This window comes from Pholis gunnellus (assembly GCF_910591455.1).
Source record: "Pholis gunnellus genome assembly, chromosome: 7".
In the NCBI taxonomy this organism is placed as follows: Eukaryota; Metazoa; Chordata; class Actinopteri; order Perciformes; family Pholidae; genus Pholis; species Pholis gunnellus.
The window spans coordinates 6054193-6081712 of NC_136533.1; the positions used below are offsets into that span (position 1 = coordinate 6054193).

General features: G+C 41.6%; 1 protein-coding gene across 1 annotated transcript; it reads left to right on the forward strand.

Annotated features, from left to right (window-relative positions):
- Positions 1-2463: 2463 nt before the first annotated feature.
- lingo1a (leucine rich repeat and Ig domain containing 1a) lies at positions 2464-27520 on the forward strand (the record flags this gene model as incomplete). The annotated part of the gene is given in 6 exon segments (XM_079162279.1): positions 2464-2487; positions 2491-2508; positions 2511-2543; positions 2545-2589; positions 2593-2634; positions 25661-27520. Coding segments are annotated over 6 exon segments (2022 nt in total).

Below are 27520 nucleotides of genomic sequence, written 5' to 3' on the forward strand. Positions count from 1 at the left end.
TGTTCAAGTAAAGGCCAAGTACCTAAACTAAAGGTACTTTAGTATCTTAATACTTCTCCCACCATCGGATACTTGCAATTGTTTTACAGTTGTGTTTTAGTAAACTGGTAACATGACCATACCTGCTGTCAACAGTCATGTGTACATATTGAATGCCTGTTGATTTCCTAAACATAATCAGAAATGTATATTTACAATATGAATCCTTGATTGAGTGTTTTTGCCAGAGCCAGAGCTGATTGCCACTTTGACTTCCACCGACCAGGGTTCCATATTTTCTGAACCTTCTCACACCCAGGGGCAGAACGTCTGGGTTTCCCTGCTGAGCTTTTGCTGCAGGAAGTGAGACTGTCCTTGTTGTTGACAGGGAATGAATAAAGAAGAGGGTGGCGAATCATTTGGGTCTACTGTATCTGAGCTTCCTTTCTGCGCTGCTGTGAAAAGAGAACATGACATTCCTGTGCCTGTGGACCCGTCTGCCTCAGTCTGGTTCTGTCCGTGGTGCTGAACAGAATAAAAAGCAGGCCAGTGGCTGATGCTCTCCGTGGTCCTGGAATTACAGCATGCAACGCAGCTGCAAAGTATAGAATCTGTACATGCTCACGTTGCACACCCCTTCAGGAAGAAGGGTGATATTGGGCTGTAGGAATAAAACTAGCTCGACTTGAATTCAACAGAGAATTAAGACTAGACAGGAAGAGACTTCTGTTTGCATGCTGCTGAAGGGGACAAAGAAATCTAACAAAAAAAAATGTGTATATATATATATATGCTTTACAAGTATTTAAAGATATTCATTTCACAAAATAAAGATCCATTTTACATAGGGCAGATTTTGTGTTTCTTTCTTCTCAGCAGGAGGGTTTAGCTAACTTCCTCTCATACAAACAGCAGTCCAGAATCCTGTGCTGGGAGGAAAACTGCACAATATTGTGTTTCAACCTCAATATGAAAGTCAAAAATGTTAATAAGAGACCTTCGGCACATGCAAAAAAAATAAGAAAATAAGGAAATAAAAAATATAAACCTCACTCTCATTAAAAAAAACTGTTGGAATGCTTAAATAGAAACCCTCCGTTGACACTTTTACATCCATCTTTGCTGTTGAAATATGCCAGCCCACCTGCAGAGTGTATTCTCCATCCTCAACCCTTCATCATAAGAGATACATCATAAACTATTGTGCTATAAAAGTTGTCCAGTGAAGCCATCTGTTAGAGCCAACGCATGCAGTACTTTCAGTACAGTACTGCTTGCAGTACTTTTTCTGGACTATATTTCTGTAGTTCATCAACAAAAACGTCATTAACATCTGTACAATCTAATGCAAGTCATCGCTGTCATGTTGTACTCCAAAGGCTACCAAGGGGACAACACACCATTCATTCCAAACACCAGAATTTAATTTGGTAAAGCAGAGAAATGATGTTGTGAAGTGTATTAATATGAGGATAGGATTGCTGCTCATTAAAAGGTAGAGCTTATCAGTAAAGTTGAATTGCTAAAATGACATAATTGCGGGTTAGTATGCACAACCACTTACCTGCTGAACAACAGGGGAAATGATTCCATCACAACAAGCAAATAGTTATTTAATCATCTCATCACCGAACCATTCACTTTTTAGAGTCAAGAATGACAGACATCGCACACCTAGTACGGCAAAAGATTAAGGACAGGCATGCGTGCCATTGTTGAGGAACACAGCAGAACAAATTAATTATTGATGGGATGCTTTCAAAGGCTCTGGCGTCACTAGGTATCCATTGTTACCTCTGTAGTTGTTTGCAGCTCTTAGCAGGGCGTAGAGGAAGGAGATGAGGCAGGCGGGGATAAAGACCACAAACTTAGCCTCTCTCCTCCTTCCCATGAAGCTAATTTCTAACCTCATTCTTAACCTCATTCTCTCCGGGCCACGTGTGCCTTTTACTGCAAATGAGTCTCTCTGTTGTACCACGCTGGCTAGCTAACTGCCCCCTCGACACTGAGATCAACGGTTACCGCTGACTACACCGTTTCAACTTACGAAGTCGTTGCGGAACCGAAAGCGCTCAACCCCTGGTACCCCCTCAGGTAAACACTGTTAGCTCTGTCAGCACTGTTGCAGCTGTTTGCATTGCTTGCGTTGTTAGCACGGTTAGCTTCTAGCTGCCTGCTCCATGTGGAGAGCTGTGCGGAGGCAATAGATATGTTCTGAATTCCTTACTGAGCAACTTTAATGTCATATCCTTCAGGAAATATAATGTAATAAAGTAGCTGAGTTTGTATCTGGTTGGGTATAGTTTACTGATCTGGAAAAGAAGAAGCCCAAGTGCCCCCCCCCCCCCCCCCCCCCCGAAGGAACGGTTTCACGGCCAGGCACTGGGAAACATCTCCAAAACACAGAGAAAATACCCTGTATGCAAAGCAAAGGGGCCTTGGCCATGCGTGAACTGATGCTGATGACATTCACATGTAGCTGTGATGCCTGAGTGGCTTAAGTTGCTCTGAGGGTCTGTGCAGAGAAAAGCTTGAGGATGGAAGAAAGACAGAGACACATTTTAACCAGACAACTACTTTAGTGGCATTTTCTCTGTTGTGGGCTATGAGTGAAAACTTGACTGGAATATACACGCGATGAGTGTGTTAGATTATGTAGGTTAGAGGAGACATGAAATGTCATTTGGATTTCAATGCTTAAGTTACTCTGTAACTCTTCATTTGATAAGGTCAAACACCTTTTTACTTAACAATAAATAAATATATAATGAATAAATTGCTAATACATTACATTACATACGGTAATTAGAGGTAACCGATCCCTAGAGATCATCCAAGTCTTTAGCAGATGTTTTCACACACTAGCAACACTTCGAGGCCTCCATAATGACCAAAGTGACATACATTAAATATATATCTTTTTAATCCTCTACACATATTCTCTTGATTAAAATAAAATGGCAAGTACTTAAAGGACAACTATTTTGAATATGCATTGTACAACATCTATGAAATAAAAGGATCATGCTAATAGCTGACGTGGACAAGGAACGGGTGATACAAATATTAATTTGATCATATATCATGTTTAACATATCCAAAATTACATCCCAGAGACAAACAATACGTACAAAAATATGCAATCAGTAGTTTTAATGAAAGCAAAAAGAACTATATGAGCCATTAATAGCACTTTGTAATTGCAGACATATAGAACATTATATAAGAGTTCTAAAGGTGGAACTGACGCTAAAAGCAGTTTGACTGGCTGGATTCATACAGCACGGCACCGATTGCTGCTAATTAGAGTTTGTGACCGAAACCACTCATTATTTACCATATAGTGCACCACACTTTGAGTGTCTGAAATGTAATAATACATTTCAGCTCTATTTATAGAGCTCTCCATACATAGAGATTGTCTCTATATATATAGAGAGACAACTCTTAGAAGGTAGGGTTCCAAAAGGGTCGTTCCTGAAGGGCTGAGGTTCTACCCCGAACCATTTGCCTCTGAAGAACCCTAGAAGCTTCACAAGGCCCAAGGCTGCTGGATGTGGTTCCCATGGCCTCAGGCCAACCTTTTAAACAAAAACCATGGTTAGATTAGAGAAAGATCCATCGGATGTAAAAGGGACTAGGTCTTCGCAGTAGTTCAACCAAGAACCAAAAAGGGTTACCCTATGGGGACGGGCCAAAGCACCCTATGGATCTAGTTAGCGGAGTTTAATTGTGAAAAGTCCTCACAAAGTCTCACAATGGAACTGAAGAAGTATAATGCCTGGACACAGCTTTTACTAGAAATCGCACAATGTAATGCATATTATAGATGTGGAGATTACAGTTATGCAAAATTACACCTGTCAGTAATAACAGGAACATTATTATGATTATAAGTACGGGTCAGACTGGTCAGACTAGTCTACTCAAGCAGAATCTACTGCCTGAGTACATTATAGAACGTTTTTTTGTGTTTTTTCTTTGAAAATTAGACCAAATACCTTGTAGGATTTTCTTTCATGTTAAAGTGGAGGCATTTGAAGAAGAAGTGGCGTCACCAGCTTAAGATCAACAGATGAATTATAATTGGACCAGTCTCTTGTTATCCTCCTCTCATCCTATCTATCAAACGCCTAAATGAATGAATGAGATTCAAACAGGATAACCCCAACACTTCAAATTGTAACAACGAGTGAGCGAATTCTTGCTCCACAAATGAAATAACTATCACCCCCAGCAAACGTGCAGCAGACTAATAACTAACTGGGGCCTCTCATGGGTGAGCAGCGGCTGGCGTTAAGGAATCCATCCCATTCGCTGTCCTCTCACACACCTTAGCTAATCAATGTACACCATGGGCAGTGATTACAAATGAGTCCTAATACTCAGCTGCTACAATGCATTTTAATACGGACTAAATTGATCCCAGACTATTTAAGGCAATCCAGTGATGCTGAATTCCACTCATCGTCATGTTTCAGGACATCAATCTGATCTTCTCTTAGTGTAGCATCACAGCAAAAACAGTGAAATTAGAATGGTGGATTGGACAAGATCAGAGTTTATTCAGATGAAATATTTACTCTTCCTGCTTTTAAAGCCCCCTACAATCTCTGACTGAATGTGTCTCACACCCCGTTTAAAATCACAGGAGATAGACAGGGGATCAGGTATGAAACATGCATGGCCTGTCTGTGCCTGTGTGTTGTGAATGTGTGTGTGTGTGTGTGTGTGTGTGTGTGTGTGTTTGTCTGCAGTATCTGAAGCCCACAGTGCCATCAGGCTCTCAAAATAGGAACTGCTACTTTCTTAGAGACCCATCTCCCCCCCCCCCCCCCCCCCCCCCCCCAGTCTCCACTCCAGTCTCAGGGACTTAAATGTGATTGAATATTTTATATACAGCAGCTTGTCAGTGAAACATTTGCATGTGGCGAGGGCAATGCGAGCTCTTTTGCTTCAATTCACCCTGGAAAGGCGTTCACCGTTTTGAATTGTGTCCTCCTTGCGTATATCCTCGCGTCAAGCGTGCGTGCGCTAACAGAGGAGGCTGCGATTCAGAACAGACAAATCTTGACAGATAAGACCGCTTAACAAAACGCGCAGTCGAAACACATAAAGCAGTAAAAGCACAGACTGCATGCGCGCGGTGATCAAATGCATATGGGCAAACACAGCGCACACACACACAGTTTTACCCCCCCGCCCCACACACACACACACACACACTTGAGTAGGACACCGGGCAGAGTGCGTTCCGCCGATCATCTCCGTCCCTCCCCTCAGCAAGCAGATTGCCTGCGCCGTTGACGACAGCCAGTCGCACAGTGTTGTGAGCGCGAGGCTGTGGGGAGACTGCATCAAGGAGCGAGAACTGCGCGCTTTGCATCGGGAACTGTGTGTGGGAGTTGTTCTCTCTCTACCTGCCTTTTGCATCGCTTCTTTATTCTCCACACTCGCCATCGGACGCCAGTTCAGGGCGCACTGGGAGTCCCATTACCGAGGGAGGATCGCACCGCCTATGCGTCCGTCGGCTGCGTGTTTTAACTACAGCTGTCATCTGAGAACCGCGGCGCTGCCGTTGTGAAGGAACTCATTGGAAATCCGCGTGAAACGACTGTCTGTTCTTTTTTTTTCTAAAGCTGTCTTTCAAGACGATGGACTTGAGATAGTGCGTCTTAATTTGAGTGTTGGTGACTGGGAGTTGCCGTCGGGGAGAAATGCGAAAGGATGCTTGGAAGCAGTGAAGGATACAGCAGGTGAGTATCCGATGAGCGCAGAAATAGGGGGGGAGGTTAGTGTTCTCAGTGTTTATTCTCATGTCGATGCAGTTTATGTCGTTGTGGGCCAAGATTTTAGAAAGGGTAACCAGAACGCAGCGGTCTCTCTGGGCTACTTTTAGAGAAAACGTCCCAATCCGTAAGAGAAGCTTTTGTTAAAACTCCCCGGATCTCATTCCGATATCAAATCGGCTGAAATGTCCCTGTAGGTCCGCTTTGATTGGGGCAGAATCGGTTGACAGGACAGAAACGCAAACTGGGGACTTGCGTGTGTGGTGAGGCGCGTCCTCTGCAGGTAAAAATGCATCCAATACTCGTACATTCGAGATGGATTCATAGATGTGTTATCCATGCACATTTTTGACAGTCTTATCTGCTTTTCTGCTCCTTTCTATGCATGCTTGTCTGGGAGGAAGAAGGCTTAAGCCATTAATCAAATGTAATTGTCCCGCGAATGTGAGTGCGCGCGTGTGTGTATGTGTGTGTGTGTGTATGTGTGTGCGGGGAGGGAAGGGAAGGGGGGTGAATTACAAAATGTTATCTTAATCTAGCCTTTATTTGGCCACATATAGGCTCTGCTGAGATAACACTTCTCATTGTGTGGAAGTGTGAGGCAGTCGTGATCCTCCCCATATGCTATTTTATTCATCTGCAAAAGATGGCTATCTGTGAGATGGGCAGTGTATAAAAGCAGAGAAGGCTTCTGCTGCAAAGGAGTCGTGCATATCATTGATCCTCACATAATGACTTTGGAATTATTATTTTTTGCGGCGGGAGGGGGGGGGGGTTTCAGCAAAACAACAGTGATGGGATCTATATATAGCGGTGACTGCACAGGACACAGGATGAAACTTGTGTGTTTGCGGTGCCACATGCCGTCTGCTGTTTGTTATTCAAGGCACTATTTGCAGAGAATTATATGAGAGTGGCCCCTGAAATGTACCCCCCCCCATCCCCCTTTTATTTTCCAACACTGCCTCTTATAATGACACACCAAAACAGTTGCGGCAGAGTATCAGAAGACTGTGTGATGCTGTGCCCGCAGACATTCATAAAGTGCTGTAGCTCTATTGGTTATAAATAGCTGGAGGGAGCGGACAGCCAGAGAGAACAGGAGCAGCCTCCCGTAGCTCAAGCAGCAGCAGCACAGCCTCTCCCGGCTTTTTCTGGGCTCACCATCCAAGATGATAGATAGCTGATGCACTTGGAGATATCGCACAGATGCAGGGGCAAAGGGTGTGGCACTGGAGGCTTCATATGTGCATTATAGCCCATCCTGAGTTCATTGTTTTCCCCCAGAGAGTTTTTCACTCTCTTTATTATTATTATTTTCCCTCTGTTTGGTCTCCAGGTCTCTTTGTGGCACTCAATAGTGACTTTTGTGAACTTATCACACCAGCTGATTTTTCCTTTGAAGCCTATAATGTTCACTACATTCCTGTTGTTGTTTGTTTTATGTCAAATACAGACAGAAATCGTATCTCTGTAATGTTTCACTTATTTGATGATTGGGATGCTGCTGACTCAATCATTGCTGCCTCGCAACAGCCGGGAGGCTGCTGAGTTGTTTGATCCGCTTTGTCCAAACGCCCCGGCTGCCTTCATTAAACAAATGTGCGGCCGCTGACCTTGGCCATATGAGTCTTCAATAGGATTCACCTCTGCCCTGCAGTAGGCTACAGGACACAGTAGCAAAGACACCTCCCACCTTTCCGACTACATTATGCTGCTGTTGCCATTCTATATTGAATTACGACACGTTGATCAATGTCTGCAATAAGCTAAACCTCTACACAGTGGCCGATGTAATACAGAGTATCAGATGTCATAGGGAAATCATGCTCCTCATAACTGCATTATATTTCTATGAAGTATGGTTACATCTTGGCATGTTTGTAATTCAATTGCATGCAGAAAGAATGGAATAGCAAACCAATGAGACCAGAATAGGAGTGCCTGCGCCGCATTTTAATAACTTGTGAAAAAAAGAATCAGCTTCTCCGTGGATTTGTCAGCAGACCGGGTAGCAGAGGAGCAGTCGAGACGGAGTGGGTGGCGATGGTGTGGACCATCACGTTAGCGCATGATGACTGATCACAGGCTTGCCTTCTCACAACACACCAAATGACCAATGGTGTTCGTGAGCGGGAATAATACTGGCTTGTGACGTGTGAGTGCGTCTCTTGGAGACACTCACCCTGGGTGTAAAGCTGACACCTATGCATTGACAAGGTGTTTATTAGCTCCCAGTTGTGAGGCCATGATGCCGACATGATTGTACAATGACACAGCGCTCGGAGTTTTCACCCGCGAAGGCAATTATGTTGTCTTCATAAGACCTGACTGCCATTCCACTTGATGCCACTTTCTTGATACATCGATGCCCTGGGCTGGATGGCGTGTTTACAAAAGGCCCGCAGTGGGATCATAGCAGCTGTTTGATGGGAGGGGGAGGGAGGTTCTTATTCACAAGTCACTGTTGTCCTTAGTGGTTGGATTTTGACATAGATAAGCAGACAGAGCAGCTACAAGTGCTGTCTAAAAGTAATCATTTTCGGTAGTGCAATCCCTTTGAGCGTAAGGTTTTTTTAGAGATGCAAACGACACCGATACTGACATTGGATAACTGTCCAATACTGACTCACATATCTTGATCAGGTATCAGTGAGAATGGACAGATCAGGTACGACACTTCAGTAAATTCATAGTTTGTATTTGTCATTTTTTGTTTTACAAAGTTAATAAGGCAGTTTAAGTTAAGCCTGATATTGCTTTACACAGACAATAATGATCCTACTCACTTCCACAAAGTGAGTCATACAGCTTGTTAAATAAACACTGGTATCTGATCAGTACTCTGTCTCGGCCGATACCGAAAGCCTAGGCATCAGGACTGAAATAGTCCGATCTGTGCATCCCTAAGATTTTTCACCTGCAGCACAAGCACATGGCACCGATCTAAAACAGTAACAACGAATACATATTTCATTTATTCCCCCAAATTGTAATGAAGAATCATGAGATTGCCTCTGCCAGATGTACTTTATTGTGCTGAACTATGTCCGACAAAATGTGGATGGTTCTTTGCAAAAGTGTCCGTAAAATGTTTTTTTACTCTTCTTACAATGGTTAGTGGTTGCTCAGCCCTCTAGGTGACCAAAAATCAAAAAGCTCGGCTCAAAAATAAATCATGCTACCTTAACAAAGCTCTGTTGAATATCTATTAATGTACCTTGGGTTCCTACAGTGAATACTGCACGGCATAAACACACATTTGGGCATGCAGCCAATGCTTTGCCCTCCATTTTACCTTCATCAGAGTGATAGCGGCTTTCACTGTGTAATTTCTGCAATATAATTTGTCCAACTCAGATTGCATTGCCCTTAATCTTGTGGTGGTGGACACATTTACGTAATGATTGTAAACTGTAATCCAGAATTTAAACAAAATAGGTGACATTGTATTTATCATGTCAACGATACTGGTCACAAAGCTCCAAATACCACATTCATACCTACAAAGTAGGTTCCAATATGGACGATGGTATGTGAAAATATCAACAACTTACTGTGACTTGGCATTTATTTTTAGTGGCTGTTTGACAGATATTTCAGGACTCATTCTAATCAAAAGCAGCAAGAAAAAAAGAAAGAATCTGACTAATTTTGATTGTAAGACAGCCTTGATAAAGGCTTGTTAAATGAATGTCAGAACGCCATGCATTCACATTAACCAGTACCATTCACCTCTAAAGGATCCATGTAAGAACAGCTCATACAAGTGCACCTAATTATGATCTGCTTCACAGTGTTGCGAAAAATGTATTTAGAGAGTTTCTACAAAAGGTGCCTTGAGAGAGAGATTTTACCTTTTATGTTTGTGTGAAAAATCAAGGTGACCACAAAGAAAAGCTGGATTACCACATGTTTTCAACAGCCAGCAGAAATGGATTCTTGGCTAGAGTGTGCTAAGAGTACTTTGCCTCCATAAGTCTTGACTCTCCTAAGTCTGCATGTAAATACAGCTTCCATATGGATTTTATTCTAATATTGCTTGACCATTGCCAGTATTTTGAAATTATATTCTAAACCATGTACAATAAAGAGATGCAAGCTCCTAATCATTGCCATGGTTGGAAACACATCCTGCCATAAACCACCTGGAGTCCCTTGGTGGATGCGTCATTAAAAAAAAGTCATCAATGGTGGACGAGGGTTGGGTCAAGGGTTGGGGAGGTGTTATTGTTCTTACTGAAGCTGTTCACCAAACCTCTGGAGAGGACATTTGTATTCACTGCATGGGACTAATCAGTCCCTATGCTGGTGCCCCTGTTGCCAGGCAGACTTAAACTTAGACACCCATCTTTAAGATGATTGTTCGATTAGCATGTATGTCACTCTGGTAAACTGCTAGAGGGTTGTAAATTACGTTGGCGGAGGAATTTGCTGCCCTCAGACTGACAGCTCGAGAGAGGAAACTAAAACCTAAACACCGGAATATAAGTTTCTGAAGTAAGTGTCAAAAAGCAGTCTTTAACTTCACCCATTTCCCGAAAGCTGGAGCATCAAATGTGAGTTTTTTTAAGTGTGTTGTCCATATCCATTATTTACAATGCCTTACTTTCCATCTGAATGTTATTGTCCCAATTGATATTCGCACATGCATTTGTAACTCAAGTCAGAATGAATTGTCTTGCAGTGGTAATGATTGTTATTGTGCTGCAAAATTACAATGTGTTGCATCTGTTCTACTGAAAGCATCCATTCAGACGGTTCTCATCAGTGGCGACTGGAAACCCATTGGTGGGACAACAGAAGCTCCGCTTACACAGCCAAACTTGAATGGAGCGAATTATATTTTCCATAAGTAGGAACAAGATTTGTGTTGCTGCCCCGGCTCCCTGATGTAATAGCTGTTAGAATACCTTGTCGAGATCCAGAGTTCACTGAGTCCGGTGTTTAGGTACAGCACGAGCACTCTCAACTCTCAATTCCTCTGTCTAGTAGGCTGACCGAGGATCTACTTAGAAGTGAAGTTGTCATTGACGCCGGACCTGCTGCAGGTTTCCTACGCTAACAGAGGAACTTGTGTTGTTGCTGTTGCTATCTCATGGCACTCAAAAAGTGCCATTAACAGCCACTAATCCCATTAGCATTCATTAAGAACATGGACCCCCCCTGTTCAAATGCTGCCACGGTATTGCAAGGCTACCCTCTGTGATACATGGATTAAAGTGTTCTCCGATCATTCAAATATTTTAATGTGCTTCAAGTCCATTATACTCTCCTTTCGTTAGATATGTGAAGGTGCTTTTCATCCATTGACAGCCTGCTCCCATTCATCATGTGATGCAAGACATCGGGGGCCTTTGCTTTGAGGTATAAAGGGGCAGAGGCTTTTAATTCCCTAAAAGCTCATTTCTATCTCTTTGGTGCTCTCTGTTTAACTCCCCGAGAAGCCCTGTCTGTCTCTCTTTCTCCCTCCCTCCCTCACTCAGGCTTTCTTTCACCCACTCGCTGTCAACGCAAAGAGAGAGAGAGCGAGGGGGGAGAGAGCGAGAGAGAGAAAGGAATGACAGAATATTGTAACAAAAGAACTGCTAATACTGTCGATGGAGGAGAGCTAAAGTGCATGGAGGAAACAAGGGGTCAGATTTCAGGTTATCGACCCAACTGGGTGCCATGAGGAGACGTTATTTGCTAGACACGAAGCAGCAACAATAATCTCACCTACAGATAGACATGGCTATCTGAGTTCTTGGAGAAATACTGGAACTTGTGCTGTGTTACTGAATGTGTTTATGTTCACATTAATGATCTGGATGATCTATTTTTGAACTTGAGTGCCATATTCTGTTTACATTCTGGATTAAGCCGATATCTTGGAAAATAAATATTTGATTATGTCAGCTGGGATACGCCCATTGTATGATATATTCTGGCATACAAACACAATGTTCTGTCTATTTATGACTCGGACCAACAATGCAGGAGTTCTTGCCATTTGTCCACCTGCATTCCTGTTTAGTCTAAAAAAATGTTCATAAAGTATAAACACTGCAAGCATTGAGAAATCCTGAAATAATCAGGGCCGCAACTAATATTATTTAGATTTCTATCCAAACATCCTCATTTGCGCTGCAGCAGCATTTTTCAAAAATAATGACAAATCCCCATCCCCAAGTTTCCACAGCCAAACTCATTTGTCTTATTTAGTCTGACCAGTGTCCAAAAGCCCATGTTGAATTTCTAATGTCATGAAAACAAGCAAGAAAATTTAGCAACTTCTCAGACTCCATATCCAGCATATATCATGGACTTAAACATCATTTAACACGATTAAATATTAATATATATATTTTTTGAATTGAAGGAGTTGTTTGCTGAAGTACATGACTATATAATTCAATGTGTGTCACATTTTAATATATTATTATGATAATTATTATTAAGATCAGGATAATTCCACATGTTGACATTTTTGGCGTATAGTTGGCCCATTTTATTTCAACATTCTTTACCGGGGGGATTTTGAGCTGGAAGCCGTAATATTTTGAATCTAACAGATATTCAAAAATGATTGATGAGGTGAGGACAAAGTCAATTTCTTAACTATTTGAGGGGGGGGTGGGCATTTGGCTTTTATTAGATAAAAACAGAGAGGTGGAGGGATTACAATTAACAAACGCCACTAGGAAGCCTGAATATTGCCAATGTTGAAGCTTACAGCATAGTTTAGAGGACCTGTGCAGGACAACATACCATGACACATAGCCTCCTCTCTAAGCTGAGCTTCACCGTATGGGTGGGGTTCGTTAAGCAGAGAGCCTCATGCAGTCAATGTGTTTTTAGCTTTCATTCAGGAAAACAGAATGCAGGGAGCTTCATTTAAAGACAGGGAAAGCCAGATTACTGGCAGAAGGCTTTGACATTCATGCCACACCTAAATGCACATTAGGTTCTGCTTGGAAAAAAGGGCCGGTTCTTTTTTTCCATCCTCTCTAAAAGCAAACTTCTGACGTTCCGGGTTTGACAAGTTCAAGTTGATTGATTGCTTCTGTACTACCTCTGGAGAGACAGATTCTAACTTTGGCTACTGCCAGTCACATTGTCGATGTGTGTGTGTGGCGGTGGTGGTAGGGGGTGGGTGGATGGGGGACGGATGAAAGGGCCAGGCAGCGATCAAAGGCGAGAAAATGAAATGGCATTTGACCTTGTTGGACGCTGGCGAGTGACGTGCTGCCACAGATGTGCAAAGTAGTTTGGGAACCTGTGGGAATCGGGAGGAGAGAGAGATCAGGTCCGCAGAGCGCTGATGTGGGGCGAGAGGATGGTCCGGGCAATTTAACTCTTAACACTGATTTCGCAAGGGGCTCTGTTCGAAGGTGTAAATGTGCGAGGGCAAAAGTTATTGCTATGACAGAATTAGTCAATTCAAGGTAGGAAAAACATTGCGTCTTGCGTTCCGTGTAGTGAACTATGGTGTAACTCTCACTATGCATTAAAATATTGCTTCTGATGGGTAGTATAATGGATTCAGTAAATTGGTCTTACAGCATGCCCTAAAAAGAAACCTCAAGACTAATCTCCCCTCAATAATACAATCTACCCTCACCCTGATCCCGAGGTAGATATGCAAATGCTGAATAAATAATTCAGCTCTTTTGCTTTTTCTTGTGCTTGCTCCTAACATGATGGCAATAATGAGTGAAACAGCAATGAGGTAAATCAGCAAATCCCGACATTAGAAAATGTTTGGTATTTTTACTTCATAATTGACTAACCCTGCAGTTCTAAATGCAACATTTAAATGTCATTGGAATTTGAACCTCTGCAGTGCAACTGTTTATTGCACTGAAGCACACACTTTCTGTTTTGTAGCTCTCAGGTAGGATAATGTTTGTTTGATGATCCACCATACCTGTTTTTTCACCCTCATGCCAACTCTATAAATATGATCGTGTTTAATCATCCAGTTTAAAGTTTGAAGTTTTTTTTTTAAACAGAGAAATCTGGAAAGATTTCTCAGCACAGTTAGCGGTGTTTCGGCACTGTTGGCTTACGTCTCCTCTGTTAATGTCATCCAAGTTACATCACAACAAGGCTAACATGACAAGACTACAAAGATGGAATTCTATAATGTGTGTCCACAAGCATATCATCCGCCTGTCAGCATACTTCAACGAAGGCACTGCTCTACGGGGACACAGAGGAAAAAACACAGTCATTCTCATTAATTAAGGCACGAGCAGGCAGAATGGATCTCACTTCCTAGCTCTGCATATTGAGGTTGGATGGGCTTTGATATGAGTTGCACTTTGAATCTAATGAGGTATTCTAAGAGATAGTAATCCACACAGTCATTATGAACGTTCCAAATGGCACCATTTTAAATCGGTTTTAGCAAAATTACTTTTAGGATCCAAAGCTCAAAAGGAGCAAAATCCAAATGCATTTTTTCTGTAACTTCTTTTCAAGGGGTGCACACGTGTTGACAAGGGATTTGCAGTGTCTTTGCCAACCCTAAAGCCATCTGCTATTACTACACAGGGTCACCTTGTCATTGATCCATTTGTAGCATGCAGAATACCTAGATTGTCTTTCTAAAACTGAGATTCGGCTCCCTCTAGTACCCCCAGGATAAGCAGAGCTATTGCGATGTGATTCTCTTCCTTCCACTATCTTTATGACCTCCTCTCATACTACAGGGAACCCAAGATAGGGAACGGGAGGATACAAGGACAGCTTAGTCAAGTAATTTTGCCTTTAATTGCTCGAACCTCCCATGAGTGCTATTGCTTAAGTACTCCAAAAAACTGTTGTTGTTTTCCTCCACATAATCTTTGATTATATGAAGGTCAGCATTTTTCTCTAAGCTTCTTATGAGAGAATTTGGAGCAGGTGGATTGCTCAGAACGTAGAGACAATGCCCCCCCCCCCCCCCACACTGGAGTTGAGAACTAGAGTGAACGGATTGAACTGCCCCCATTTTTTCCCATCCACTGCAGTTACTTTGTAACTGTCTCCCAAGCCTGTCTCAGCCATCTTATATACAGTAGTCTTTGTTTTTTTGTTCTGCTTAGTCCTTTCCCAGCCTATATCAATAGCACCATTATGTGGGGTTTTATCTGGCTAATTAAGGCTTCATCTTTCTGGGCAATCTCTCAGAGGACATGGATTAAACTCCCCTATCTCTGCACTGGAGTCACGGTGGGGTCGTCCAGGGCTGCTCCACTCTCTGTAGATTGTGGAGGGGGAAAAAAAGGCATTGACATGAGGATGTTTTAGTGAAATGATAGTCAGAAAAAGGAGAAAATTATGAATATTGGATGCTGAAAGTGGGAATTACCAGATTTATTGATGAGCTCTGGTATAGGTTTGGGAAAAATCAATAGTAGAGTATCTTCAGTTTGGACAAACTGTCTGTAGCTTATATATCAGAGACAATGTGTAACAAATCCCACTATTACCTAAATTCTGCAATTTAGTTTCGATGTGTCAATTGTCCGTCCTATTTCCCCAGCAGAAAGCCAATTAAATCAATAACCAAGTAGGGTGTAGCCTTTGGACAATTCATTTACAATCAGTTTGCATGCTTCAACAGGCGCCATTTCGTTTGCATATACAATCAGGTGATTCCATTTTGGTTGAAGTAGGGATCCTGAGTCACTGTTTGGCAGTGCAAGAACAAACACTGTATGCATTTTAAATGCCTTGTTGTCCTGGGTCCATTCTAATTATATTCCAGTGTTTAAAGTCAACAGATGAAAGTCTGGGTCAACACATTAAAAAACAGCCAGTATACCTTTGCCATTTAAATAGGAGGGTGAACAGGAAGGCGTCAGCGATACACCGCCGACCTGTCATTAATTGTTTGGGAGGTTAATTCTACCTTTTGACTGTTCTCACATTGTAGTAGAAAAAAACAACCTAAAATCCCATTTGTTTGGTTGTGGTGCTGAAACGGATTTTGCCTCAGAGCTTTGGCTGGCTGCCGTGCAGTTTTTATAATGAAACTGGGTTTTGATAAAGCACTTATCAGACAGTGTTGCCCATACCACTGAAGGAGATACATATTATGTGAGTAAGCTGAAGTGACTTTGCTCAGGCAGTTTCATACAAGAGGCTGTACATTTGAGAGCTGTACATTTGTATTTTACTGTATTTTTATCTTTTGATTTCCACATTTCTGAACCCTTCTTTCAGTGGATACACTGGCACCTATTTCAAACATGACCCAAGGTTGAGGCTAGGAAGTTGTTCTATTGCTTCTTTCTTTTCTTTGGTTCATGGTGAAAACGTGACAGTGGCCAGATGTGAAGTGGTCCATAGTGTGGTGGAGGACGGCCTTTGAAGAAGTATGGCTGTATTGCTGTTCAGGACTGCACCATTAGACATCCTTGCAAGTGATATTAAACATTTACTCTCTTAATCATGAATAATATTTTGTTATGAAGACTAATAGCTAAATTAAAATGGTCATGAGATTTTCTAAGATGATACTGAGAGCTTAAACACTGTAACGAGATGTTTACGTAAACAAACCCCTCAAAGATATGGACTCACCCTGACGCTGACTATTTCTGTAATTTGTGTTTAGTTATGTAAAGTCCCTTTTGATGCCTTTACATAAACAATAACTTTTGTTGTGTTTTCACTGTATTTTGTTTCAGTAACAGTTTTTTTTACCAAACCTAACTAGTTTTGTATCCAAGTAGTTTTATTGCCTAATGAGGTAGTTTTGTATCATCTTTTTGTTTAGTTTCAATTCACAATGTTAACCACATGTTTATTGCTGCGAAAGTGCTGTTTAGTTGTATGGGAGCGTAATTTTTAAGGAGACAGGGTTGCTGTAGCTTCAAAATATGAGGAGTAGGGATGAGATCCCGTTGCCAGTCCATAGATACTGAAATAAAAGTATGAATGTTGAAAACAATCCCTGTATTGTTGGAGCTCCCATTTGCCAGGGTTTGTCTGCTATCTCTGCTGTTCCTCCGCAACAGTAGGCAACAGCAGTATCCTCCGGTGTCTGATCCCGATGTATTAGTGTGGCATTTTCTGCATCGCGGTCACCTCTCTATCAACTAATTACAGCTCATTTCCCTTTAAAGGCCTCACTGTGAGCTGCAGGGCCAGCTAAGCAAAGGGGACATTTTCTTCGCCACACTGGGAGGATGCCAGTCACTATTAAAGTCAAAACGGCCCTTAGACGCTTCACACTGTGCACATCGCACCTCCTAGCAGCCGATAAGATATAGCTTTAATTATTTATTATGAAATGAAGGCATGTTTTCATGTTGACTCCCTTGATTGAGGAACCAGTGTAGCTTGCGGTAGTCACAGCTATTAAAACTACATCCTATAGACATATGTGGACGAGTTGATATAGTGGTTGTTCCATATGCTGGTATACAACACACACACACTCTCAAGGCGACTGTCAAATTCACTCACTTCATCTAAAGGAAGAAAATATACACTCACAAATTGAGTGAGAAGAGTAACATGTTCAGTATCCCCCTTGCAAAATGTTCATTTACCCCCCCTCCACCTTTGAATTCATTTTGTTGGAGATATTCAGTAGGGCTCTTAAATACAATTTTAACATCTTCACCTTTCAAAAACAGATTATTTCTCAATTGCACTGCTTGAGGACTGCTCTGATTTCCATAAGTACCGTCATTCTTAAATTAAATCTGACACAGTGTCTCGGCAAACGCTTATGTGCAATGGAAGAGGTAGGGTAGGCTTGATTTAGCTGCATAATATTAACTCATCACTCATGAATGATTAATTCTGAGCAAAAATGTGGATTATTTAAATAAGTTTGGATGCTCTGGCAGGATGTGTGAGAGTTGACGGGCTTTGTCTGAATTTTTTACATTCTTCATTTTGGGGCTGTGAACTTCATTTGCTTATTTTCTGTCATAGCCATACATAGAAACATATATAAGGTAATCAACATACAATGTTTAACAACCAACTAGTTTGGTTTGATTCTCTTGGTAGATATCCTTTAATGAAAATTGGATTTAAAATGGTGCATGAAAACAAGTAGATGTCACATATAGGTGAAGAAAAGATGGATGACTGCATAAGGAAATGTTTTCATGGCTGTTCATCAAAGCAGCGGTGGGGGAACGTGTTTATTTTCCTAAGCTCCTTTGCTTTTTGCACAATAGCCTGTGAATTCATTACAATAATAATGGTGAGATTTCAGTGTTTCTTCCTAATCAGAAGCTTGTGGGTACGTTATGCAAGAGAAGGAAGAAGGTTCTTAATTTGGGATCCAAAGGAATTAAATAACATTATTTTTTGTTGTGTCGAGTTTTCTACACTATGTTGTACAAATCGTTACAGTTTTTCTTTTAGTAAAACCAAAACTTTGAAGAATGGGGCCATTTTTATTGAAGTTTTAATACCCCTTAAGCTGGGGTAAAATTGGGGAAACTAATGAGTATATTAAAGTCCATTAAAAGCCACACATACCTTTTTTTTCTCAGAATATTTCACTCTTGACCAAATATAAGGGGACAAAAACAATTCCAGATTTAACTAGTACTTTGAGCTTTTTTTTTTTTTTGTATCCAATACAAAGTTAATGTAAGTTACTAAATGTTGTGTGCAAATAGCAATTGCTTGGGTTGTCCGACCAACAGTCCGAAACCCAAAGATATTTACATTTTTGCTAAATGAATCACATCAATGATGAATCATTTATCAAACTTTCTGAATTGCAGCAGTAGATTTGATAGCCTTTTACCTTTTTATATCCATTTTTATAGTCGTCAGTGAAACCGTTTGTAATCTGATCTAGAAAATAGTATGACTAGAAAAAAAACATCTATATTCTCTTTGGTACATTGCTTGAAACAGACTTTCTTCAGCACCTCACAGGCCCTTGTTAGTGGCCTCTCTTCCAAACTAAACAAATTAAACAAGTCAGGTTGAGCCCACACGCTAAAGCACTCATCCAAGATCTGCATCCAGTCGGAAATATGAAGCCCTATGACCTTCATAGGTTATTGTTTCCCCTTCATTTATTGCCGTGGCTGCAGTGTTTTCAGTTATTCCAGTGTAGCAGCAAGTGATGCTCCAAAGCACTGAAGGTTGGCATCTCCTGCTGTGTTTGGAAAAGAGTTCATGTGTAACCGTGTGCCGCCGTGACATAATCACCTCAAGCCTTGAAGGCTGTGTCAGCAAGTTGTCCCAAACCCAAAAGATCAGGCCTCAGAGTGTGTGTGTGTGTGGATGGGGGGCGGCGGCATTATGGGACAAAGCAATACACAGACAAACTGAATTTTTACAACAGCATCTATTTGTGTGGGTGTGAGAGAAAGAAGCAGCCCTCCCGCCTGTGAAGCATTTTCTCTCAGCCTGAGGGGGAAAAGAGGAAACCGCCATTCTAGTAGCTCTGTCTGGGGGAGCTCATCCTTCACAATCTAACTGTTCGGCTTAGTTAATTTCTGTTCCCTCAACAGTCAAACACTCAAAATGTACTTTAGCTTCTATACATATACGTCAGATTTTTACCCACTCAGTGGTGCATAGGTAATACTAATGGGTTAAAGGGGCAACCACAAGCCTTTAACTCTCAAAGTGACGACATTCCCATCAACCTCAGCTGTACTTTGGGTTTAGTGCTAATTAGCAGTTGTTAGCGACCTACTGTTACATAGCTAACGTGGTGAACATGGTACACAAATTACACCTCGCTAAAGGTCAGCATTTAGCACTTTAGCGCTGTTTAGCACTGCTAAGTATAGCCTTATAAAGCTGCTAGCTAGCGGAGATACCGAGCCACAGTTAGTTTTAGTTTCACTTTTGACGCTAAAGTGCTTGACAAGGCTTAAGAAAACATAAATGCGCAGGACAAACACAGCTTAATATGAATCAAGTCAAATATTGTTGCACTATAGAGACATTTAAACAAGTTTATATCAGCAGAGATTGAATTGGTTGTTTTTAGAGCTATAGGAATTATATTATTGCTATTGCAAAATGTATTAATAGTTTGGTACAGATAACATGTTGTCGTTCGCCGGACATGCGGGCTGCATTATAGTTAAGTGATAATATTATGAGCTTACTTCACTGTTGTTCTGTAGCTAAATGAAATGAACCGTGAAGGTGTGCACCTGTTTAGCTCTCATCTCCAAAATGCTAATGGCTTAGAGACCACCTACGCTTAGTTTAGGGGACATATTATAATGGCTTTATAAACAAGAAACCCATATTATTCATACAAACATTGTCAGTGAAAGTACTCTCATCTTTGTCAGCATCACGTAGTTTTCTGTAGCCTTTTAAAAAAGGTAGCATAGTCAGATGGTAATTAAATATATAACTTAGTATTTTTTGTCGAATGACACACATCAATACTGTTAAAAGTTTTTGTGTTATTCCCCCGAACATAACTAGTGGAAGGCTTCTTTTTTTGGGGGGATCTTAAATCCTGCATCCACTTTATAAAAGCCTGACATTCAGTTCACATACTCTTTGAAAACACGTCTCCTTAAGAACCAAAAATGAATTCTCTGAACAGAGCTGGAGAGACGAGGCTAATGAGCTTAATAAGGATGGAACACCATATATGGACACGCAGACCCTCTTTCACACATAACACCCAACCACATCTGTAAAGAGCTAGCCCAAAATAGCAGTCTGGGGTGAACTTGCAAGGAAACATGACTTCCAGAGTTTTAGCAACCGCAATCATTAGACTACTGATCTCTGCACACAGTGTCACCCATTTAGAAATGACTGCCATTATCATTAGCAGTGTGTTTTTTGTTTTTTTATTCTGCCAGTAAACATATCCTGTTGAGGTGAAATCCCACTTATTTTAAGATTTATGTCCAATTTATGTAATTATTATTTGCAAACATGAACATAACGTAAATACAATAAAACCAGTTATCCTATGATCATAATATATTTAATTGATCACTTCCCCTACAACCCACACCAGTCAATAAGGTCACAGCAAAGGGTCAACTGTCCATAGTTTTAGGGATTCAATTTCTAAAGGCTCGAGGACAAGGCTTACAAAAACAAAAATGGATGGAGAACAGCATTTTTTGGACATATTAGTCCGTCTGTATCAGCTCTGGTTCAGAAAACTTCTATCAACTTAACCCCTTTTAACCAATTCTTACATAATAATGAATACAGTGAAGCTAATGCAGTACAACATTCAACCTTCATATTTTGGGGTGTTCCAATTCCAATGCATTATTATCATCACCTTTAATCATTCTAAACCTTACTCAATCAATATCGCTTTTGCAAGAGAGAGCCGTGTGCAGCAGAGAGAAAGAAAAGGAGAAGTGAGGCTTTATATTTTGTGCCTCATTTGTATACCAAGGATGGTGGACTTAATACTAGAATGACCTCTCACGCATCTCACCATGAATACATGTTGCACATAAAGAGACTGTTGATGCGTGCCTTGTTAGATATGAACTTTTCTCATCAAATGTATTCGTAGCCGTGTGGTGGAGTTGGACATCAGTAAGCAGAGCACCTGCACAGAGACAATATATGCCCCTTTTTGCAGTTGAAGTTCAGGAGGAACATGTCAACAGGTTTCATGGCAGAGTTCAGGACAACAGCTGGCCACTCTGTTGGAATTCTGCACCTTGTTGCACCAGCCAGCTTCTTCGCCTGGATTAGGGCTTTGCTGTCCATCTGTCGGGCGTCGGCTTACATTTAAGCCCTGCCATTTCACAGGCACAGCCCTAGCCGGCAGTCTCACCAGGCAGCTCAGCTTCTCAATGACACAAGGGTAACCTTTCTCTCAGCTCCGCAACATTATATCACTGTGAAAGTGATCCTACTTGGGGAGCTAAAGGTCTGAGTGTCCTGGTTAAGTTGGATCCAGCCAAAGTGTGGCTGTCAACATACATATTCTGTGTGATAACTCCAAGCTGCTTCTTATTGGAGAGAATTGAACCAATAAGCATTTTATATATCAATATATGTGTAATATAGTGTTGGTTTAAAATGAATACCAAAAATAGGCATACTGCCCATTTTGTTACATCCACTTAAGGAGGATATTGGTAATAGTGGAATCTGCTTACTACAAATTGTCCCAGGTGAACTGTCAAAGTCATTCAAACAGTGTCCATTCGGGATTTGCCCGCCAGCTGACTAAGCAGGAATGGGCTTTAAAGGCTTTTAACACTTTGTGCCACAGATAACTTCAGCATTATCTCAGGGATTCCCCATAAGCTTACAGGTACTTAACAAGGCTCAGGAGTGATGTCTTGTGACAGGTAAACTAAAGCTTTGGGTGACGCTTACGTGGTTACAATACCCCTTCCAACGTATGTTTGATTGTGCTTATTGTGTAGAACTAACTAATGACAGACAGCCTCATTCAAACGCATGGAACAAGATTTAGTGGAGCGATAAGACGTTGTATGAGAAAGCTACATGAGGACAGAAAGCAATTACAACAACTTACTACAAGTGGGAGCATAAAACCTGTTAAACATGTAGCCACAAGGTTTAAAAATAGGGAGTAAAAAAGATCTTCTCACAGAAAATATACGACTTTAGACCTTATTATGCAGAAATGGTGGCTTGATCTTTTGATTGGGCTTAAACTAATGTAAAACTGCTGCCTGGTTATACAAAGAAATAAGCAATTGCAATTGCAATTTTAACTGGGTCCGAGACTGACAACGTTAAATGTTAAACACAAAGCTCAAAATGTATCAAGAATTTCCAGTAAACTTGACTTGACAGCAGCTTGGACGAGATAGTAAAAAGCTGACTTATTGCCAGTTTAATTATGATTGTACATCCACTGATGGCTGCTCTTGCACCACTCTGTTATAATAGGTGCATAGGGCACCATCCACTTCCAGATATGAGGCAACATCTTCAAGATCACAAGATGTATTCTTTCATAAAAGGTATCAATCTCTATTTATTGATCCAGTTACATTACTGGTCTTGGACTAGTGGGTCCTAATTTATTCGGCACTGCTGTCATTCTTCTCCTCGACCGCATCCTTTTCTTAGAGAAGCACGCCCCCTCACACTTCACCTCAATTAATGGGATTCTCTGGGAGCTCACTCGAGTTCTGATTGGTATGAAGAACTGCATTCAGACTACATGCCTGCGAGGGAATGATACCACTAGATCATTAACAAAACAGTGCCGCAAATGTTTACCCGTGGATGGCATTCTTCATCTTAATGTGTCCCTGTCTTCCCTTGTTTTCCTTATTTGCTGCTGAAGCCATGTGCAATAAAGCTGCCCTGTTTTGAAAGAAACACACGGCCACATATTTTGAAGGATTGACTGTAAAAGCTTTAGTAGCATTTCATTCTGATGAATTTTGATAAAGAATCAGATTAATTACGATGGAGTAATCAACTGCAGTGTTATTTTTGGGGTATTTTGACCCTGTGTAGAGGAGTTCGAGGACTCATTGAAAACCCTGCCGGGTCCATAACCCGCTGAAGTTGCAGTCGTGGAGCTTTAGCAACAAGGGATTATGATTTGATCATTTTCTTGATTAGGTTTCAGTGTCAGTGGTAATAGAGTTGGACGTAATAGCGTCTCATTGACTTATATCCAATATGCAATAGCCACATGATAGATGGTGACAGATGGAATTGAGCTTGCGATAAGGCCAGTCCTTATGTGTCTTATCATGCTACACACAGCCCCACACCACTCCATCTCACAGCCCTCAGCAGTGACTTGATCAATGTGGGTTAAGGAATAAGAATGATTGAGGATGGCTGGAGGCAGCACAGCAGGTCTGTGGTCTTGGGCACACCATCGTCTCTGCCTGAAATCTCTTGGTTTCACTTGATTACAGATGGTATCATCAAATCTCCAATTTGAACTTTGACCTCAGAGGGAATAAAACGAAATTGAGTGAAGTAAATCTAACCCATAAACCCCCTTTTGATGAGTCCGATGTCCGTTTGTCCATGGGTTTAGTGGTAAAAAGTTATTAGTGGTGACCACAATGGTAGTAACATGTCACCCCATAATTAACTGTCAACAATGATATAACCACAATATCACAGATTTGTTTCCCCTTTACAGTCTATATCTGTCCCATGTAATATGGTCCATGAAATCAACTGAAGCGCAAACATGTGCAATATCCTTCTGTGGCAATCGACTATAAAGGCAAATTCAGAGCAAGAGATGAAACTCTGTACCACTGGCAAAATTCTACGTATTGTGACAACAGCCATCACAAGTAGACAGGTGTCCCCCAGAGACATGTCTTGGTGAGTGTGAAATAGATGTGAGGGACTTAGTTTCTGTTTTTTTCTTTTCTTGCACATTTCATCATGTCAGGGAATTACAATCCAACTACATGTGCTTGCATGTTGAAAATAACATCCTTTGAAGCTAGTGTTGGTAATCGTGAGAAACTGGCAAGACTATGACAGATTAACAAAATAATATATATATATTTCTTTTTTTTTTGAAAGCCAAATTGATCATTGAAACTCTTAAAATCAATCTACCTTATACTACTGGACCCCTCATCCAAAAATCAGAATCATCGTCTGCAAATCATAGCATAAATAATGCTCCCATGTTCAATTTCTTCTATAACGTAAATTGCGCGATAATGGATCTTTGCAAACAACGGGAAATTCTAACATGATACAATCAATTATTAATTACATTGTTAGTGGAAGGGTTGGAGGCATGCTAACAGATGGCATTGGAATTAAATGGTTTGTTTTTTGCTCTCTAAAACCCTGTATTTATCTTTCTGTATCCAATTCCCTGTTGGTGTATGGTCTATATTTTATCGTAAAGGATCGCATGAGTCGAGTGCCAGCCACAGCACATACATCACACTTGCCACCATCCGTCTTTGATTGCATCCTGCCGTTACTGCTGCTCCACCCCCCTACTGTTTTTTTTTTTAACTCACACAGCAGATTCAGGTTAGAAGTAGGATGAAAATAATAAGGGTGAAAAAAGAGTTTATTATACTAGAACAAATAAGTGTTTAGCATCTGTCTATAACACAGCATGAATTGGAATACCGGCTGCTAATTCCACTTGAAGCTGCGCCCCTCATTCTTTACCAGGGGCATGGACATATAGCATTGACTGATTGATCATCTGCAAGGTGTGCAGTGGAAATGGCGTTGAGCACTCGACAGCAGAGACAATGAGTGTATAGTGCAAGATGTATATAGATTAGTGTAATTATTTGGCCTTTGATTTTCTGATGAAGATCAGTACTTCCTTCTCTATGTCACGTATAGGTTTGGTAGAATGCTGCGCATTCACAGCAGGTACTTGCATTTGAAACACCCTTTGAAGCTCATGTGCAGAATAGTGCACGATGCAGAATTCAAAACTGTCAGCACTCTCAAATATGCAAGCACATACCTTATTCCTCGTAACCACCCACCTCTAGTCATCTCAAGTCTGCGCCATGAATATTGCAGCAGGATTCATACTCACTGTTCTGTTAGGAATTGTGTCACACCAGCATGGCATCCTTTTAGCACTTATGATTGTTGAAGTAACCATTCAGTAGAAAATGGACCCAATGTCCAAAGGAAAGTGTTTTAATATAAGTTTACACTGCTGAGCTACACTTCCACCACATATGATGTAGAATTGCTGAATTTACCAGAGCATATTTGCATATCCGCCCATAGCTCAGTGATGTCAAACCATGTCATTCAACTTAATTCAAATTCTCTCCTGTTGTCCATGTTTGAGCTTACGTATTTTACTGTTCCACAATCGCCTTTTTTTGTTTTGACAAGAAGGAAATTCAGAGCTAAAAGAATTTGACGAAATGGAAGGTATAGTCTAAATCATTGGTGTGTCACTTGTGTGAATTTAATTTTATAACTAAATATTTTCCCTCTTCTCTGTGTCTCCATAGGTAACCGATAAGATGGCGGCCGGGGAAGCGACTGGGCACAGCTACCTGGTGGCTTGCTGGCAGCCCATTCTGATCCTGATGCTTGGCACTGTGCTGTCTGGCTCTACTACAGGCTGTCCATCCCGCTGCGAGTGCAATGTTCAAGAGCGCTCTGTGATGTGCCACCGCAAGAAGCTCATGACAGTTCCCGAGGGCATTCCTGCAGAAACAAAACTGCTGGACCTCAGCAAGAACCGCATCAGAACCATCAACCCAGACGAGTTTGCCAACTTTCCCAACCTCGAACACCTGGAGCTCAGTGAAAACACAATCTCCACTATTGAACCTGGAGCGTTCAACAACCTTTACGGCTTGCGGACATTGGGTCTGCGTAGCAACAAGCTTAAGCTGATCCAGCTCGGTGTCTTTACTGGCCTGAGCAATCTCACACAGCTGGACATTAGTGAGAACAAGATTGTCATCCTGTTGGACTACATGTTCCAGGATTTGTACAACCTCCGATCTTTAGAGGTGGGTGATAACGACCTGGTTTTCATCTCTCACCGGGCTTTTCATGGCCTAAGTAGCCTTGAGCACCTGAGTCTTGAGAAGTGCAACCTGTCCTCTGTTCCAACAGAGGCTTTTACCCACCTCCACAGTTTGATCACGCTCAGGCTGCGCCTCCTCAATATAAATGTCATACGGGATTATTCCTTCAAAAGGCTCTATCGGCTGAAAGTATTGGAAATAGCCAATTGGCCATATCTGGATACGATGACCCCAAATTGCTTGTATGGATTAAATCTCACCTCCCTGACCATTGCAAATGCCAACCTGACCACAATTCCTTATGTAGCCTTGCGGCACTTGGTTTACTTGCGCTTTCTTAATCTTTCATATAACCCTATTCATACCATTGAGGGGAATAAGCTCCATGATCTTTTGCGTCTGCAGGAATTTCACCTGGTAGGAGGCAGACTGGCAATGATTGAGCCCTACTCTTTCCGTGGTCTAAACTACCTGAAGATTCTGAATGTGTCTGGAAACTCTCTTAGCACTTTAGAGGAGTCTGCTTTCCATTCAGTTGGCAACCTTGAAACCCTTGCCTTGTATGATAATCCCCTGGCCTGTGACTGCCGACTGTTATGGGTTTTCCGGCGACGCTGGAGACTGAACTTCAACAGGCAGCAGCCTACCTGTGCCTCCCCTGAGTTTGTCCAAGGCAAAGAATTCAAAGACTTCCCGGATGTCCTGCAGCCAAACTACTTCACTTGTCGCAAGTCTAGGATTAGAGATCGCAAACCCCAGCAGAAATTTGTTGACGAGGGAGCCATTGTTCATTTTGCTTGCCAAGCAGATGGAGATCCTGCCCCAGTGATAATGTGGCTATCCCCGCAGAAAAAGTTTATCACCACCAAGACAATTGGACGGCTCTCTGTCTTGCCAGACGGCACCCTTGAGGTTCGCTATGCCCAGATTCAAGACAATGGTACATATGTGTGTATAGCTAGCAACGCAGGAGGAAATGACACCTCCCTTGCTCACCTGCATATTCATAGCTACTCGCCTGACTGGCCACACCAGCCCAACAAGACCTTTGCCTTCATCTCTAACCAGCCCACAGAAACTGGTGCTAACGGTACAAGAGCCAATGCCCCGTTCCCCTTTGATATAAAGACGTTGATCATTGCGACCACAATGGGCTTCATCTCTTTTCTTGGTGTCGTCTTGTTTTGCCTGGTACTGCTCTTCCTTTGGAGCAGAGGTAAAGGCAACACCAAGCACAACATTGAGATCGAGTATGTGCCACGGAAATCGGACGCTGGCATGAGCAGCAGCACAGTGGATGCTCCTCGCAAGTTTAACATGAAAATGATTTAA